Source organism: Kogia breviceps, chromosome 5 (genome assembly GCF_026419965.1).
Source record: "Kogia breviceps isolate mKogBre1 chromosome 5, mKogBre1 haplotype 1, whole genome shotgun sequence".
NCBI lineage: Eukaryota > Metazoa > Chordata > Mammalia > Artiodactyla > Physeteridae > Kogia > Kogia breviceps.
This window is the reverse complement of record NC_081314.1, coordinates 43,573,434-43,590,731: the sequence shown is the minus strand read 5'-3', so window position 1 is coordinate 43,590,731 and position 17,298 is coordinate 43,573,434. Positions and strand designations below refer to the sequence as shown.

The 17,298-nt window shown below is 45.2% G+C and overlaps 2 protein-coding genes across 12 annotated transcripts in view; one reads left to right on the top strand and one right to left on the bottom strand.

Annotated features, from left to right (window-relative positions):
- Nucleotides 1-3,127, bottom strand: part of RSRC1 (arginine and serine rich coiled-coil 1) — a 443,255-nt gene extending 440,128 nt beyond the window's left edge. The window contains exon 1 of one of the 8 annotated variants that reach the window (XM_059065529.2): nt 3,006-3,127. The gene's annotated coding sequence lies outside the window, so the exon portion shown is untranslated. Of the gene's footprint in view, nt 1-2,964 lie in introns of all 8 variants that reach the window. The other 7 variants (XM_059065528.2, XM_067033908.1, XM_067033906.1 and 4 more) reach the window with 7 other exon arrangements.
- A 3,716-nt stretch (nt 3,128-6,843) lies between these two features.
- Nucleotides 6,844-15,885, top strand: SHOX2 (SHOX homeobox 2). Of its 4 annotated transcripts, none has more exons than XM_067035334.1 (6): nt 6,844-7,563; nt 10,276-10,296; nt 10,480-10,688; nt 13,054-13,111; nt 13,430-13,518; nt 15,114-15,885. In XM_067035334.1, exons 1-6 carry the CDS (start codon nt 7,215-7,217, stop codon nt 15,369-15,371), a joined length of 984 nt encoding a protein of 327 aa, XP_066891435.1. In that variant the 5' UTR covers nt 6,844-7,214; the 3' UTR covers nt 15,372-15,885. The 4 variants fall into 4 exon arrangements, with proteins under 4 accessions (XP_066891435.1, XP_066891434.1, XP_058921509.1 ...); XM_067035333.1 differs by having other exon boundaries at nt 15,078-15,885; XM_059065526.2 differs by lacking the exon at nt 10,276-10,296.
- The last annotated feature ends 1,413 nt before the right edge of the window (nt 15,886-17,298 follow it).

Genomic DNA, 17,298 nt, shown 5'->3' with positions numbered 1-17,298 from the left:
ACCTTGTTGGTGACCAAAAAAGAGATTGAGAGATGGGTATAAATTTTTTCTATGTTTTAACATAAAATAACATAATTCATCCATATTAGAAGAATGGTTACATTAACTCATAAAAGTTAATGGAAGATATAAAATCCTTCCTTAGAGCAACCGGGTGAAAAAACTTAAAATATCACTGTCATAAATCTATAAATATTTTTTCAAGTAACACATTTACATTTCAAAAAATAATGCTAAAGTATAATTAACCTCAATAAGAGAAAGCAAAAAGCCACTGCATTTCTTTATTATAGTTAACTTCAATTATTTATTCAGAAAAGAAAGTGAACACTAAGAACAAATCAGAGGTAGATCCAAAAACTGTCTTCTCTATCCATGACAGTACTGAATTCCCTAGATTCATACTTACCTCTGGATTTCCATAATGTCACTAGCATATAATTGAATATATTTGCTCATTCAAGTCATGGTGGTCAATTTATATCACACACTCCTAGTAAGGAAGAACTGTTTATATTTAACTCCATTGGTAAGGTATAACACATGGAAAGACCCATTAATAGCTCTTTCCGATAAGAGAAATGATGAATTGAGCACAGATTTTTAGGAATCCCAGAACTTAACAATTTTTCAATCTATCTGCAAGCAGAAAAGGCAACACAAGGACACAACTCCTAAGGCTCTCAGTTTTCTGTTCTCACTCTAGCCCCTATTACTTCCTGGTTGTAGTCTCATGGTTTCAAACCATATCCAACTACTCCCACTATAGAACCGAAGCCACGACATAATGACTACAGTAGGACATCAGTTTACAAAAACATCTTACTGTAAAGTTTAGGTGACCGATTGAAGATGTGGAGCCAAAATGTGTTCATTCAAAAGAGAGGTTAAAAGCATACACAAGTAGTTCCTTTGTCTGGTAATCAATAAAGGTAGAATAAGCAGTTATCTTTTTCAGAAAGCAGGCAGTTAAGAGAGAACAAAGATTCCTAAAGGACATGACAGTTTATAATTATTTCACCACTACTCATTCACAGTATATCAAACTATAATCTTTTTTTTTTTTTTTTTTTTGGTGGTACACGGGCCTCTCATTGTCGTGGCCTCTCCCGTTGTGGAGCACAGGCTCAGCGGCCATGGCTCACGGGCCCAGCAGCTCCGCGGCATGTGGGATCCTCCCAGACCGGGGCACGAACCCATGTCCCCTGCATCGGTAGGCGGACTCGCAACCACTGCGCCACCAGGGAAGCCCAAACTATAATCTTTTTGATCCTGGACACATGACCAAAGGAGAGGGGGGAGGAACAGTCATTTCAATGGGAAATCCACCTCAAAGAGGTAGAGAAAAGTTTAAAAAACGGGGATAACACAGTTTAGCATAGGAAGAAATCCACAAACAAGCAGAGAACCACCCAAGGCAATAAAAGAACTAAGGTAAATTCTAGCTTAATGAGCAAAACAAAGCAAAACTCAAAAGAGATACAGAATTATCAAAAAACTCCTCCCAGCACAACTAAAAATATGCAGACTAGCATCTTTTTTAAAAAAACATTATCAGTCATAGGAATTTCCTCCCACTGGTGTGAAAATAAAGGTAGAAAATATACCTATACATCTAATACAACAATCTTATTACAGAAGTATTCCAACTCATAACACAACTCTCCTGAGACTAGTCAAGTTGGTAAGACCAATTAACATGTGCCAACTGCCTTTATCTTTTTCAGTTTCAAACATTTTTAGCTCTCTTATTGAAGAACATACAGTAATAAAGTGCCACCACTTAGCAGGAAATCTCCTGTGTCTGCAAATAAAGTGAATATTTATAGACTCTAGAGCTAAAGGAGCTCTCAAAGGATACCCAGTTTCCTCACAGGGTTGCACCTGTCATATCTGTTCCAATCCTTAAACCTGAAAATTCTGCGTATCTCCTTCACTTAAGAGCTTTTATGGTTAAGTCCAAAGATGACAACTTGAATACTTTTTTGTGACAAACGAAACGTTTTAATTTATTTAACTACCTAGTACCTAGTTAGTTGAAACACAAATAAGTTACTGCTAATTCTGAAAATGCAAAAAAGAAAAAAAATGGCCTCCACTGTGCATTTAAAGATATACAACCTCTAAAAGAGAAATTAAGGATGACCTAAAATCAAGAGCAGGCAACATGTATAACAGTGCATTATATAACCTCTCACCAAAGGAAACAGTTTAAGGGTAGCCATATGCTCTTGGGCTATGACCACAAGGCCACAAGTCCTTAAGTCAAGGAAACAGATGAGCGTTTAAGGCAAGTATATTTATTTGTTAAGGAGGGAAAGTGTATTTCACCCAGCACTCTCTCTCCTCTCAGCAAGCGAGGGGGGGGGGGAGTGGCGGTGGGGGAGGGGCGGGGGAGGGAGGGCGGAGTTGGAAGGGGAGGCGGATTTAAAGTAGAGACAACGGAGTAGGTAGAACAGAGTACGCCAGGTTGCAGCCTCCCTCACGCCCCACCCTACCTATAGCTAGTGACGAAGCACCGGTCACCCCTTACAAGACGAACCCAGAAACCCAAAAACAGCTATCAAGGATCAGGGACTGGCGGTGTGGGTAGGCGTGCGAGAGGTGTTGAGGAACGGAGGCGAAGAACAGGTGGCTAACTCTCCCTCACCACCTCGAGACTCAGGGCCTAGCCTGAGGCCTGCGACCGCGTTATCACCCGATAGCTGCCAACCCCCTAAGGCCCCAGCTTGGTCTTCAAAGGTCAGACTCCTCCAGGTGCGAGGCGCCTGCGCAATGCGCCGCTCGGCACACCGCCGAGCCAGCACCCCCACCACCACCACCTCCCACCGCCCCCCGCAGCTGCCGCTGCTGCTGCCTCCCGTACACAGACTGCGCCAGGCCCGCGCCGCCTCACGCCGGAGTAGGGCCTCGGAACCCCTCGGCTGCAGGCGCCGCCTCTCAGGCCCCGGACGCGGGCATCACCTGGATTCCGGCCTTCGGGCTTACACCTCCCGTAGACTTACAAACGCCGCAGATCTGGAAACGTTTCTTCAAATCTGGGCGCCGCCGGCGTCCACCGAACTTACTTCAGTTTAAGCTCACCGCCTTCCTGGTTTCACCGCCAGGCAGCATCAGCCGAGCTTTCGAGTGCATCGATGGAGGCTGCCAGGCGTTAGGAGTGTCGAGGGAGTAGATTGTCACGCCGCCAATTTTTTGTTTGGTGTTGGTTTTGCTTGCTTGATTATTTGAGTTTCTTGTTACCAAAAAGCAATAAAGGTGGGGACTGAAGAGTATTATTGCCTTAGTAATCGTCGTTATCGTCACAGATAATCAGTAAACCAACCTGCATTATAAGAAGTTATATAGACACCCACACGTAGCAAAATCGATTATCTCATGCTGGGAGAGGAGGAAACTGGCCCAACAATAATAAATCATGGGAGTGTGTCTGTATAGCGTCAGAGTCGTGTGTGATTAAATTGTAATGATTTATTTGCAAAAATGCATTAAAAGTCGGCGTTTCTTCTGCCCTGAAGGTGAAGGCACAGGTTGGGCGCAAATTTTTTTCTCGCATTAAAGTAACTGGTTGGTTGCGGAATGGGAGAAAACTGCCCGAGGCAGGGAAAGGAGGTTTCTTCTGGAAAATAAATTAAATGTGTAGGGGATTTTGTTGTTGTTATTTCGACCACTACAAATGAAATCAATTCAGCATTTTCTGTAACTCATACGACTTTATCTGTCCTTGCATGAACATCATTTTTTCCTTATTTACTATCAGTAAGCATCGATAAGGAGGTAAATTGTTGGCCTTGGTTTGGGTGGACTGTGAGAACCAACTCGTCCACAGCTGCTGTATACCCAAGCTACAGTTTTCCACAGACATTTGAGATGGAGAAAATCACCTCCACAATTTTATTTCTCATAAGTGACTGTATCTTAACTAACCTGTTTTGAGGAACCATTTTAAAGCTTAACTACAGCACTACATGTTTATTTTAAATAATTCAAGAGCCGGTGGGGGTGGCGGTGGAAATGAACCTTTGGGGTCCTGAATTTTATTGGAAACTGTGTATCTGTCTGCAGGCTGTCAACTGAACTTTATTCTCAATTTTGTTTGTTTTTACCAGAAATGCATTTTGAAATGTCTTGTCCTCGGAAAATATTTGCTATTTAAAGAAACATCATTAGAACTTGGTGAGCATTTATTAGTATATGATTTCAAAACCTGGGTTTGGTGGGGTTTTTTAAAACGAAACTTCCCTTAGGCCAGTAGGAATCCGTGGTTAGACACTACAGATCTCTCATAGCTCCATCTTATAGAAACGCCACTATTTGTAAATATACTAAGAGCAACACGCCAGAAAAATCTATGGGAAAATCTATTTCGTGTGAATTATACAACTATTGTATCCTAATTAACTTAAAAGTGTTCATCTTTCCCTCAAGCTTAATAGATGGATTTTAAGTTCAGACTTAAAAGTCATGTGCTTGAAAGGGCAAAAAAAGTAGCTGGTGAGCCTCCTGATCCCTTACCAGACTTTTAATAGTGGCTGTTTTTGGAGCTGTTTGTGAATACACATTTAACACCTCAGTTTGAGAGCTATTTGAGCGCCACATCCATTTAGCTGGCCCCATTATTTGTCATTCTGCTAAATAACCTTAAAAACGGATTTTCATAAAGGATTAAAGTTTTATGGTTATTCCCCTCTAATAATATCAGGAGTAAAGTGGTCACAAATAGTAACCCAAGACTAACTGTAAAATCATGTTTCTAAGTTAATATAACTTTGGAAAGTGAGTATTTGAGTCTCTTTTGTAGTGTAATAAAAAGCAAACACTCGTGTAATTTACTGATACCTAAAAGCTATTGATACTGGAAACTTAAAGATCTTAAGTGTTTTTCCTAAAAGTAGCAATGAATGAAATGTTTTGAGACGAAAAAACAACTTTAGAATTAAAGAGGAAAAAAGGCAAAGTAACAATTCTAAAGAGTGTGATTTCCATCTTCACTAAGTTCACTAACTGACTATTTTAATCTGAGTAGTGTGGTATGACATAAAATTACATATAGCTTCTATTTACATATCTAGAAACATTAATGTATTATGTTGTAATTGTGTTCTCTTTTTACACGTTTCGGTTGCTTTGATGGAACTTCTCAAATTATCTGTTAACTTTGTGTTAATGCCTTAACCAATGGGTGGAAGATATAGGAATCAAAGTTCTATAATTGCTTTTATTTTTACAAAGAGTATAAGATCCAAGAAAACGAACAAGTTACCTTTAACATCATAAAGACTGCATTAATATTCAGACTACTCAAAAATGTCCCCAAAGCCACACTTGAAAAGGTATATTTGTTTACACACTCAGGTAAATATAACTTTCCATATGTAAATATTCTTTTTTCATATGTAAATATTCTTATGTGAGGGGTATATATATATATATATATATATGGCCACAATTCTCACAGCAAGCTTTGTCCTGCACAATACGGACAAATGATGCAGGAATATAGATGTGTCCTTCCATATAACAGTTTCGATGCAAATAGTCCAGGAATATATTTTAAATCGTAGCTTTGTAGGGGGGTGCTTTTCTCCCGGCGAGCTTTTTTTTTTTTTTTTAATAATCCACAGTACATAAATTAGATGGGCCACAAACTAAACATCGATTTTTTTTTTCAAACTCAAAGAGGGATAATAATTTTCTTTTCAAAATTAGGAAATCAATTAGAATATTTCCCGGGATGCTAAAGAAGAGTTTCTGTAGTTCATTGTGGGAGGAGTCCGGGTGCAAAGAGTAAGGGAGAAGGTTGAGGGTCCTGAGACCTCAAAGAGGGAACGAAGTCAAACTGTCCTTGACCAAGCGCTAAGGAAACACTTTAAAATGGAATCTGTCAGGGAACAGCTGCTCGGGAAATGTGTTAAACAAACCAGCCACTTCGAGAAGGGTTTGTCCGTAGAGGAGTCGGCTCGGTCTCCAGGACGCGAATAATGGGGTGAATCACAAACTCCCCGGGGCAGGGAGCTTGGTGAAGACCCAGGCTCAGCTCTGGCCGCGGGCCCGGAAGCTCCTGAAAGGAGCTGCGCGCGCTTGAGAAACTGTAAAGGACCCTGACTCGGCAGGGTTGTGAAGCCAGGATGCCAGGCTCCAAGGTTTCGGGTCGGGGTAGCAGGTATGTAGGATTGAGATACGGGGTCAGGATACAGAACTGGGGTCCCGGGTGCCTGATGCAGGGCAGGGTTGCCGGGCAGCAATTCGGGGCCGAGCAGTTGCGCTGCACCCTGACGCCCGGCGAGGACATAGGGTCGGATGCCAAGTCGGGATACCCTATTGACTCCAGGAGTCGCGCACTTGTCAGTTTCCTCTTGACCACGCCCCGGCGGAATAAGTCCAGCTCCCTAGTGTTTAAGTAAGCCGTGACACCAACGCAAAATCCACGCCTAATTAAATTAATTATGGATTCTTGTCATCCTGAATTAATGGCCAAGAGCGCAGGCGGCCGAGGTATCTGAAAACCCGGACTGTCTGCCTCTTCTTCCCACTCCCTCTGGTCCCCCTTCGCTGTCCTCACTCACACTCCAGCCCCAGCCAGCCTGGACTCCAGCCTTAATCAATCTCAATCTCTCTCTCCCTCTCCCTCTCCCTCTCCCTCTCTCCCTCCCTCCCTCTCTCCCTATCACCCCCACCTCCCAACCCCCACTCCCCCACCCCCAGGTAGTGGCGCGGGTGCTTCCCGGGAAGGGTCTCCCTCCGAGTTGCGAAGGGGAGGTAATTTACTCAGAACAAGGGGCCGCCTTTGCGAAGTATAAATAGTGAGACTTCAAGCGTTGCGTTGCTATCAGATCTGAACTCTCCGCAGGAAGAATTGTCAAAGATCTTAACGTTGAACAAGCGCGCTCCGGCAGGGAAGCATCAGTTCCCATTTCCCTCCCGCGGCCCCCGCCCCTTCCCTCTTCCTCTTCTTCCTCCTCCTCCTCCTCCTCCTCCTCCTCCTTCACCTCCTCCTCCTCCTCTTCTTACTTCTTTTTCTCCTTCTACTTCTCCTCTTTCTTCTTTCTTCTCTTCTTCTTCTTCTTCTTCCTCCTCCTCCCACTCCTCCCCCACCCCTGTCCCATTGATGTGTTATTATTGGGGGGGCTGGAGCAGTAAAAAAAGAAGAAGGAAAAAAAGAGCTGGGCTCGGCTGCGAGACGTTGAGCGCGGGGCTGACGGGCATTGGCGGCGATGGAAGAACTTACGGCGTTCGTCTCGAAGTCTTTTGACCAGAAAGTGAAGGAGAAGAAGGAAGCTATCACGTACCGGGAGGTGCTGGAGAGCGGGCCGCTGCGCGGGGCCAAGGAGCCGACGGGCTGCGCGGAGCCGGGCCGTGACGACCGCAGCAGTCCCGCAGTCCGGGCGGCCGGCGGAGGCGGCGGCGGAGGAGGAGGCGGAGGCGGAGGCGGAGGAGGTGGAGGAGGTGCAGGAGGAGGAGGAGCGGGCGGAGGAGCTGGAGGAGCGCGCTCTCCCGTCCGGGAGCTGGACATGGGCGCCGCCGAGAGAAGCAGGGAGCCGGGCAGCCCGCGGCTCACCGAGGGTAACGGCCTGACCCCCGGCCGCGGTTCCCCTTCCCGCCTTCCTGACTCCTTTCGGGCGGGAGAGGACACCAAGGCCCAGCGGGGAGGGGGCGGGACGCGGAGAGGGCTCTTGGACCCCAGCTTTGGAAGCTGGAGTGAGGATGGAGGGGTGGGAGTCCGGTGGTGTGCACGGTCGTGGGTGGGGTCCGAATGTGTGTGCGGGGGGGGGGGGCGTGTGGGGTTTGCGCGCGCCCTTCTCAGATGCTCCCGCTACTCCCATTCCACCGAAACGCATTTTCACCAACGGGAGGTTGGGCCCGCAGCCCAGACGGCCCGCAGGCGGATGGGGAAGTTCACTGGGCCGGGCTGCGAAAGGGGGTGCTGGCAGTAGCTGGGCCAGGCGGCGGGATTACAGTTAGCATCTAGAGCCGAGTTTGCGGGAGCCCCTTTCCTAGGCCCGAGGAAAAAAAAGAAAAAGAGAGAAAGGCGACAGAGATACAGAGCAGAGAGATTGATTGGGATTTCACCCTGGAGTCGCCCCGGGTTTCGTGCTGCCGCTAACTCCGCGAAGACCCTGGTTCCCTGGAATTTAGGGCCCCAAACTTCCCATTTTCTTTGAGCTGTGAAGGTAGAATGAGACCAAGGCAGGCTAAGGTTCAGGCTGTGCGCTGTTTCTTTCGGGAGATGCGTTAGGCTCCTTTTTTGTTTGTTTGTTTGTTTGTTTTTCGAAATTTTACTGCGTCGCATCATCCAGTACTCTGATTTTGTGGTGGGATAATCCTTTGGTGCCAGGAAAGTATTAGGAAAAGACTTTTTCTAAATGGTGGAGAGTCCAGTATCAATTCAAAGGAGTTCAACAATAAAATTAATTTGGCACTTGGTGCCTGCAGTAACTGGTGTGCTGCCATATTTTTCCAATTAAGAAAATATGTGGCATGCTTAGAATCACATATTTAAGCAAGCAATTAAGTCGTTTATGACAGTCTGTTCTTGTTTAGGCCAATAAATGGAAATTTGGGGGCGAAATAGAGATTATATTAAGTCTGTTAATCAACTGTAAATGTGGACATCTTTCTCTTTGAAGCCCCAAAAGTTTGAGAGGCTTCCACTGTGGATGGCACGAAATAAACAAAGCCAAAGGCAGAATCTGAAAGATGTGTGTTTTCATATTTAAATTTCATTGCAATATCTGTGGAAATATTTTCCTATTAACTTGGCTTCAGTTTGTGCTGTAATGTATCCACTTCTTCCCTGAGGAAGGACAAACGTCCATAACACGAACTTTGAGAAGTAGATATGCGGGAAACACTTAAGATCACAGTAACCAGAATGCCAAGCTGGGCTGAGTTCTAGAGGTTCTTCTCCCAGACGGGGTACCAAGTATTCCTAAATTTGGAAAGTGGTAGCATAACTGCCAGGCGGTCCAGTGTACCCTCCCGGGCCTGAGTCCCCAGCTCCAGGCCCTGGGAACACCAGCAGTCCCCCGCCTCGCGAAGTTAGGGTCTGAACGGGGGGCAAACGAAGTCCTGGGATTGTTGATTTCCAAGCTCAGGGCAAATATTAATTTGTCTGCAGGCCAGCTCTTCTGGAAATGATTTTTAACACCCATGCTGATCGGGATTCTGGGCTGGGAAGAACTGCAAACAGCCTCGATTATCCAAACTAAGCTTTTGCACTTTAAAAACCCAAGTCTCCGATTCAGGTGCAGAGGATGAAGGTTCCAGAGGGCAGCTTATGTTGACACTGGTTCCCCTGATCACGGTCCCTTGGCCTAAATAAATAAATAAATATATATATATCCACATCCCTCTGGTGTCCCTGTATGCTCACACTCGTGGAGCTCCTGTTTTTAAAGGGAGGAAAAGGAAGGACAGGAAAGTGGCAACGGATGTGTGCAAACCTAGAGCAGAAAAATGCATATTTTATTAAACATCCGAGCTGCTGGATGCATGAAAAGGCTTTGAGCAACCAATAGAAACCGAGGATCCCGAATGTTCCGCTTGAACCTGTTGATCTCTATGGGTTTAAGCATTCAGGGTCGCGTCTGCCTTTCCAATGGGGAGGGAGAAAGGAGCGAAAGAGAGCGGTCTGTTTCGCTGGCTCCCCGAAGCTGGTTTTCCGCCTCTCGGCCTTCCGGCCGGGTGTGGACAGCGAGCCCTCCAGGCCGCCAACATGGCGTGGGCGCCTCTGCTCAGGCGACTGGGATTCGGCAGGGGGGACAGGGACTGCCTGACTGTCCGTGGGCCGTCCGCGGGATTTGGTCCAAGCCCTGGGTCCGCAAAGAGCGCCCGGGAAAGTGGCTCCCAGGGCCATGCGTCCCCGGGGTCTTGTCCTCCGGCTGTGACCCTTCAGCCCAGTTGTTCCCAAATTAGACCAGCAAGTTTGAGAGAGACAAGAGAGCCGGCGGCGGCCACTGCTGGCCTGACAACGGCCCAGCACTCTGGGAATGGCCGGTGTAACAGGCCAGTCCGTGGCCTCGCTGCGCTCTCCTGCCGGCATCTCGTTCTGTGACCCGCTCGGTGCGGCGCTTTTGATTTGTGTGCGCGAGTGGGAGAGAGTGAGTGCAAGAGAGGGTGAGTGGAATTGATTTGGTGTTCTCGGGGGAGGGCAGGGGACTGTGGGCTGAATAGTGAGGAGGTGAGCTGAGGCCACAGTTGCAAAAGGGATGGGTGGGTGAATGCCCACCTTTGCCCGTGGGCGGCCGCCCAGAGTTGATCTTTTCGCGTCTCCAGGATCCTCTTCCTCGAAGCCGGGTGAGGAACTGGACAGGAACTCCGGGAGGGGGCAGGAGGATCCTCCATCCTTCTGGAGACATCTGGTAATGGCATTTGCTGTGTTATTTTTGTCTCTGTGTGTGTGTGTGTGTGTGCGCGTGTGTGCTGCTGTGTGCGCGCGTGGACGTATGTGTGCGGTCCTGTTCGTGGTGCCCCCTCCAGTGTCCCCGGAGCCGAAAGATCGCAAAGAGGATGCGAAAGGGATGGAGGACGAAGGCCAGACCAAAATCAAGCAGAGGCGAAGTCGGACCAATTTCACCCTGGAACAACTCAACGAGCTGGAGAGGCTTTTTGACGAGACTCACTACCCGGACGCCTTTATGCGCGAAGAACTGAGCCAACGGCTGGGGCTCTCCGAGGCCCGAGTGCAGGTACCCGCCTGTGAGGAAGTCACGGGGAGCAAGGAGGGGCATGCCTGGGGTTGGAGAGTCGCCTGGGGTACACACGACGAGGGTGCGGGTCCAAATGTCTGGAGTGAGGTGAGAAGGGAAGCGACGTCTCTGCTAGAGGTCTTATTTTCCAAAGTAGATCTTGGTCTTAAAGCCTTCCCGTGCTCCCCCCAACCCCCGCCCCATCCCAACATATGTTCCCAGCAGAAGAAAGCTGTGCTGGGCTTGCTCCCAGAGTTTTCATAAACCACACCCCCGACCCTCGCCTCTCTATTCCTTTAATGTGGTTTAATCCTAATGGGCCTACTTTTATAAGCCTTAAAAAAATCCCACAGAAAACGTTTTATCTTCTGGATGCCTTAAAAGTTACAACGAATATTTTGTTCCGCGGAGTTGGGTTTCCTGGAGGGTCTGCTCTGGGATCTAGGTTTGCCAAGCGGATATGCCAATTAGGTTTATAGATGTACAGACTAAAGAAAATTAGCAACTGTTAAGTGCACAAATTTACAGTCTGCCGTTAGTGGCCGATCTGAAACTGTGTATGGAATAGCAGAGAAATAAACGCGTTTGGTCACTCTTTGTTCTTTCACTTAACCAGGGACGTGAACCTGAACCTACAGAAACTTGATTTTAAAACAATCCACATATCTTAATATTGACATTTCCAAAATCTGACCCCAGCAAGTGCCACACTCAATGGAGTTAGCATTGGAGCAGATTTCTTTACCGGTTGTGGTGGTGAATGAAATGGGAAAAGTAGGCTTCAGGAGCGCTTAAGGGGAAAAAATTATATACATACATGCATAGATATCCTTTTAGTTTTATGGAAAACGAATTTAAATGTTTCAGGTTGTATTTCCACTCAAATAATAAAATAGGAGAAAATGATAGTCATTATTTGTTTGAACACATGGAGCAGTTTTAGGCCTGAACATCTGCAGCTGTTACAAAGTATCACTGTAACAGATACTCCCTAGGTCTCTGGGCTAGAGACCACCATCTGCAGCGAACTATGCAATTCTTATGGGGCTTCCCCGCATCTTGTAATAGGATCAGGACAAAAACAGAGCAGTCACTTTAAAGGGGAAAAGTAATAATAGGCTGCCTTGGTCATCACAGCATCAACAGCAGAGCCTTCCTTTTTAAGCCTCTCCTACTTTGCTCTGCACTGAGATCTCTAGAGGCTTAGCAACCCCTTAAAGACATGATGATAATTATTACAGTTGTGAGCATTAGTGTATCAGCTCCAACTTTTCTAGGGGAAAAAAGAGGCAAGAAGCCTCAGGCCATGTGAGGTACACAAAGGATGCCACCCTGGCATGATATCTACCCTTCTACTACACTAAATGGCAAGGGAATTTTTGAAGATTTCCATTGACTGTGACACTTGCTTTCAAAAACAAGAAGAAAGCTCTGAAGCAATATTTTACTTTCATGTTTTTTAACATTAATTTATTAATCAGTCAATATGCTGTGTTATTAGAACATAATGCTGTATTATTGGAGTATAAAAGCAAGCTTTATTTGAATTTCTTAAAATCTGCCATACTGCCTCTAAAAGTTGGCAAGTTTATCCAAGAAGGTGATAATATCTGGGAGAAGATAGTATCCAGCAGTTACTTGATTCATACCCCACTCCCATTTCACAGAATGTTCTTCTTTTTTTCTCATAATAAGTGAACTTCATTGCTGGTATTTATTTTGTCATACTTTATTTAAATTTTGATCTATCTTCTGGACACTTCTCTACTACCCTAACTGCACTCAGTGGCTTCTTCTATAGCAGCAAATTAGATTATCATGATAATGGCACAATTATTCTGCTACCATGTTACACTCTGCTGCACAGAGGAACACAGAAATTCTAAACTCCTTTGTAGTGAGGCTTTTATGACACTAATTACCTCTTCCCCCACTCTTATCCCCCCCACCCCTAGAAAAGAAAAACCAAAAAACAGAGTCACTATTTGCTTTGGTGTTTGGTTTTTCCTGAAGATGAAACTAATTAATATTACAGGCTATTAATGAGCATATTCTTCTCAAGTCTTACTGGGCAAACATCTAAACCCATTATCACTTTAGTATCAGGTATCAGGGCGAGTTTTAGGCCTTGGGGATTCTAACTGTGGAAACATGAAACCGGGACTACAGTAATTTATCAAGAAACAACTTATTTCACAAAAGCATATGAAATCTTTCCATTTTTGTCATTTATTTATGTTTTTAACTTTGGAAATTAAGATTCTTGTATATAATTCAAAGATTGCTTGCTATATCTCCCAATCCTTGCCTAAAACATTACTCTGAGTCATAACATCTAGGTTTTATTTTTTCTTCCAATTTGTAGGTTTGGTTTCAAAATCGAAGAGCTAAATGTAGAAAACAAGAAAATCAACTGCATAAAGGTATGCTTCTCAGACAAAGAACATTTGATACTCTAAGTAAAAAGAGTATTAGGGGATGTTGTTATTATGAAGATAGAAAAGAACCTTGTCAAAGATAACTATATGGTCCTTATTTAAAAATCTGCTCCAAAGGCAGTTAATGAGAGTCCTAAAGTTTGGGAGTAAATTACATTGCTTTTAATTTTGGCAGCAGTTTAGGAAGATAACAGTACAATTCCAGAGGAAATAGTTCTATCTTGGTTCCATTTGGAACCTTGGAAAGCAATGCTGGACATGTTAATCTCACTTTATTGTGTTTTGTTCCCCCATTTTTTGCAGGCGTCCTCATAGGGGCTGCCAGCCAATTTGAAGCTTGTAGAGTAGCACCGTACGTCAATGTAGGTGCTTTAAGGATGCCATTTCAGCAGGCAAGTACAGCCCAGTTTCAACCTGTTTTTAACTGTGAAAAGACCTGGATATTTGCTTGAATTGTTGAACATCCCCTATCTCTGAGCCCCAATATAGGTGTCTATACAGGCAGAGAATCAATTTTCAGATGAGTCCCCTTTAAAAACCTATACAGTGTCAGGGGCCTACATGCCTAGTCCTTTCTGTCCTCATGGGAAACCCACTGAGGCCTGAGGGCAGCAACTGGTCCTTTAAAAATACACTAAAGATTGCACTTGGGGAGAGGAAGGAAAAGCCTTCTGATTAATATTTTGTCAGATCCAGTACAGAGGTTAGTCCTAAGGTGTTTCTAAGGCAACTCTCTAAATATTTTTCTAGGTGTTTTCTATCTGTTATTCACATTAAATGTCTCTGACTGAAGATAGATAGATAAATAAATAAATAAATAGATAGATAGATAGATAGATAGATAGATGATAGATAAAAACACTCCCAGTTCAGACTTGATTTTTTAAAGCTGCAAAGCTTCATATCTAGTAAAGAGGGAAGCACTGGTCTTCCCAGGGACAACTTGCGGCTGTCTTTCTTAGCCATACAGAAACCTTTAAGACTATATTTTAAAAGTACAGCCTGCAGCAATGATTTAATCCTGGGAAATCCCAGTGCTCTGAACTCCCTATTCTCCAAGCCTAAGGGTGCAATCCTTTCCCAACCAGTGCCTGACCATCCCCATGGCCAGGCCCCCTGCTCCGTAGGACTGTGAAGTCATGAATTAACTCTCAGATGCCAGTGTCCTGGTCGGGGGAGACACCTGGCTGCACCTGTGTATTGAGGGTTAGTATTAGGCAGATCTTAGCTCTCCTGGCACCACTGAATTCTGGTATCCTGATGCTAGGCTTTTGAAGCAAGAGAGAATGACTGGAGAGAGGGGGGAATCTTAAAAGGAGACCCTTCCTACTCAGAAGGTGATCTCCTAGTCTGCAGCATCAGTATCAGCTGGGAGGTTGTTAGAAATGCAGAATCTCTGGCCCTACACTAGACCTTCTGAATCAGAATCCACATTTTAACAAGATCCCAAGGTAATTTTAATAGCAGTAAATGTTAGAAGTACTAACAATTGTGCCAGTTGTGATGAAGATGCAACAACTTCCCTAGGTGACATTCTAAAAGTTTTGTAATTTGCTTAATGGTACTTCAGTGCTTTAGTAGCGGGGTGAAAGGTGTACGACAGCATCAAAAGAGGAGGGTAATGACCCTCACCCCGTCGTCTGTCCGATATACATTGTTATTTTCAGGAGGGTGATGTATTAGCACAATAGCAATGTCGCCCTCTGACGGACCCAGCTCCCAAGGGGGCGGCCACAATTCCTGCAGACGGGAGTCCCTGGGACTCAACGGGATAGGCCACACTGAGCTAGTTGCAGAGACTCAGGGGCACTGGAATATCCCTGTGGTGCCCCAGATTCAGTAACAGACTGATAAGGTCAGCCAAATGCCCCTTTCCCGTCCCCTGCCCCAGCCTTCCCCGAGCTAAGCTGGACGCCGTTAATGCTCTGTTTCTATTCTGTTGTCACTCTAGGATAGTCATTGCAACGTGACGCCCTTGTCCTTTCAGGTTCAGGCGCAGCTGCAGCTGGACAGCGCCGTGGCGCACGCGCACCACCACCTGCACCCGCACCTGGCCGCGCACGCGCCCTACATGATGTTCCCCGCGCCGCCCTTCGGACTGCCGCTCGCCACGCTGGCCGCGGACTCAGCTTCTGCCGCCTCCGTCGTGGCTGCCGCAGCTGCCGCCAAGACTACCAGCAAGAACTCCAGCATCGCGGATCTCAGACTGAAAGCCAAAAAGCACGCGGCCGCCCTGGGTCTGTGACGCCAACGCCAGCGTCGCGCCTGCAGCACGGCGCGCAGCTTGCACGCTCTCCGAGCCCCGCTGCTTCTCCGTTACCTGCTCCAGACCTCGGGAGCCGAGCCTCTTTCTACCCGCTGATCGCCCCTTGCCCCATTCCGCATCCCGGACTCGGAGGGCGTGACCTGGGATCCCAAGAGGGGCACCAGCTCCGTGGCTCCTGACCTTTCACCTACCCAAGGGCCTAGAATTTGGCATTGTAGGGCTGGGTTTGGGAGGTCTGGAGAGAGACTGGACAAGGGAGTGCTGGGACAGCGGAGTGTGGCTCACGGCAAAACTGCGACGATGGACTCTTGCGTAAAAATTAAAATTCTGTTAATAAAAAATGAGGGAAAAAAGTAGAAAAGACAAACCAGAGATAAATAGAGAAAGGGAACTTATTGCTATTCGTCAGAAGCTGAAATCGGAGAGAGAACCAAGGAACAAAAAAGAAAAAAATTTTAAAGTATTTTGTACATTAAAAAATATGGAAAAAGAACCTGGACGAGAATCTCGAGAGAATTGGGGCGGCGGTGGGGGGGGGGGGAGTTACCAACTTAAAGTGTATGTTTTTTAAAATGGGCTAAGAAGGCAAAACAGAAGGAAGAGGTATACTTATTTAAAGAATTAAGATGAAAAAAAATGTACGCAGCTGGGAAGTTCACAGGTTTTGAAACTGACCTTTTTCTGCGAAGTTCACTTTAATACAAGAAATTTGATAAGAGAGGCGGGCCTCCTTTTACGTTGAATCAGGTGCTTTGAGTTAAAAACCACCACGTATGGAAGAGCAAGAAGAGGGAAGACAGTATAAAAACGAGGAGAGAAAAAATATTAATACAAAAATGATACCACAGACAATGATTTCTCTGAGAAAATTATGGCAGAACTGTCCAGACTGCTGACAGTAAATTCCGGTTTGCATGTTACTTGTATTCCATTGATGGTGTCTCCCCCACTCCCCGCTTTACTCACATGCACTTAACTCCATTTTCATTTTCAGTATAAAAATAATACCCAAAGCATCTGGAAATTGATATATATATTTCTATCTATATTTATTTTTGTCCCATCTTTAATCCTGGGGGACAAAAGAAAAAAGTCTGAAGGGCAAAAAAGTTACACTCTGATTGTCCCAAGACAACAGAGGCAGGTAGAAAATGTGGGAAAAGGAAAAAGAAAAGATAAACGGTGAAGGTACAGCGCCTCACGTGGTGCCTGATACATAGTGGGCACTCAGTGTTAAGTCCCCTCTCCTTCCCCTTTTCTTGTATTCCCTCTTGCAGATTTCCTAAAGTCCTATTTGAGGACCGTGCTTTATTTCCCCCTCTCTGTCCCATCACACTCCAAACAACACCCAGATAGATACAGGCACTAAGTTTGTGTAAAATATGTTGATAAACACGAACAAAGTTTATTTTGGCTATAACGTGTGAACTGATAGTTGACTTTCAACATTTGCATTTTATTTCACAAGGGTGTATATTCAAGTAATATTTTTGTTTGTCTCAATTCATGTAGCTATTTAAACTGGGATACCCTGGACTAAGCAATCTGTATCCCAATTCTCTAAAAAAAGCCTCCTTAGTTTTTTTTTTTTTTTTAATCCCTTGTACAAGAACGAGGAAAAGCTCTTTTAGCTGAACTTTGGTATGCGGTTGAGCTTTGTAACTATTTGTTCTCCATGAAAACAAAATTATTTATATTTGCCATATTTTTTCTAGTGTATTAAGTTATTTTAAACAAAAGAAGATTCTGTTATTTCATGACGTGTTGTCACTACAAAATGTTTCGGTCTCACCTCTGTTAAACCTTTTAAATAAGTGCCAAGTTATTCATTGAAGACACTTTGCGATCAATTGAATGAAAATAGTATTGTTTCATTTGATGAGGTTCGCGTCATCTTTGTTCCTGT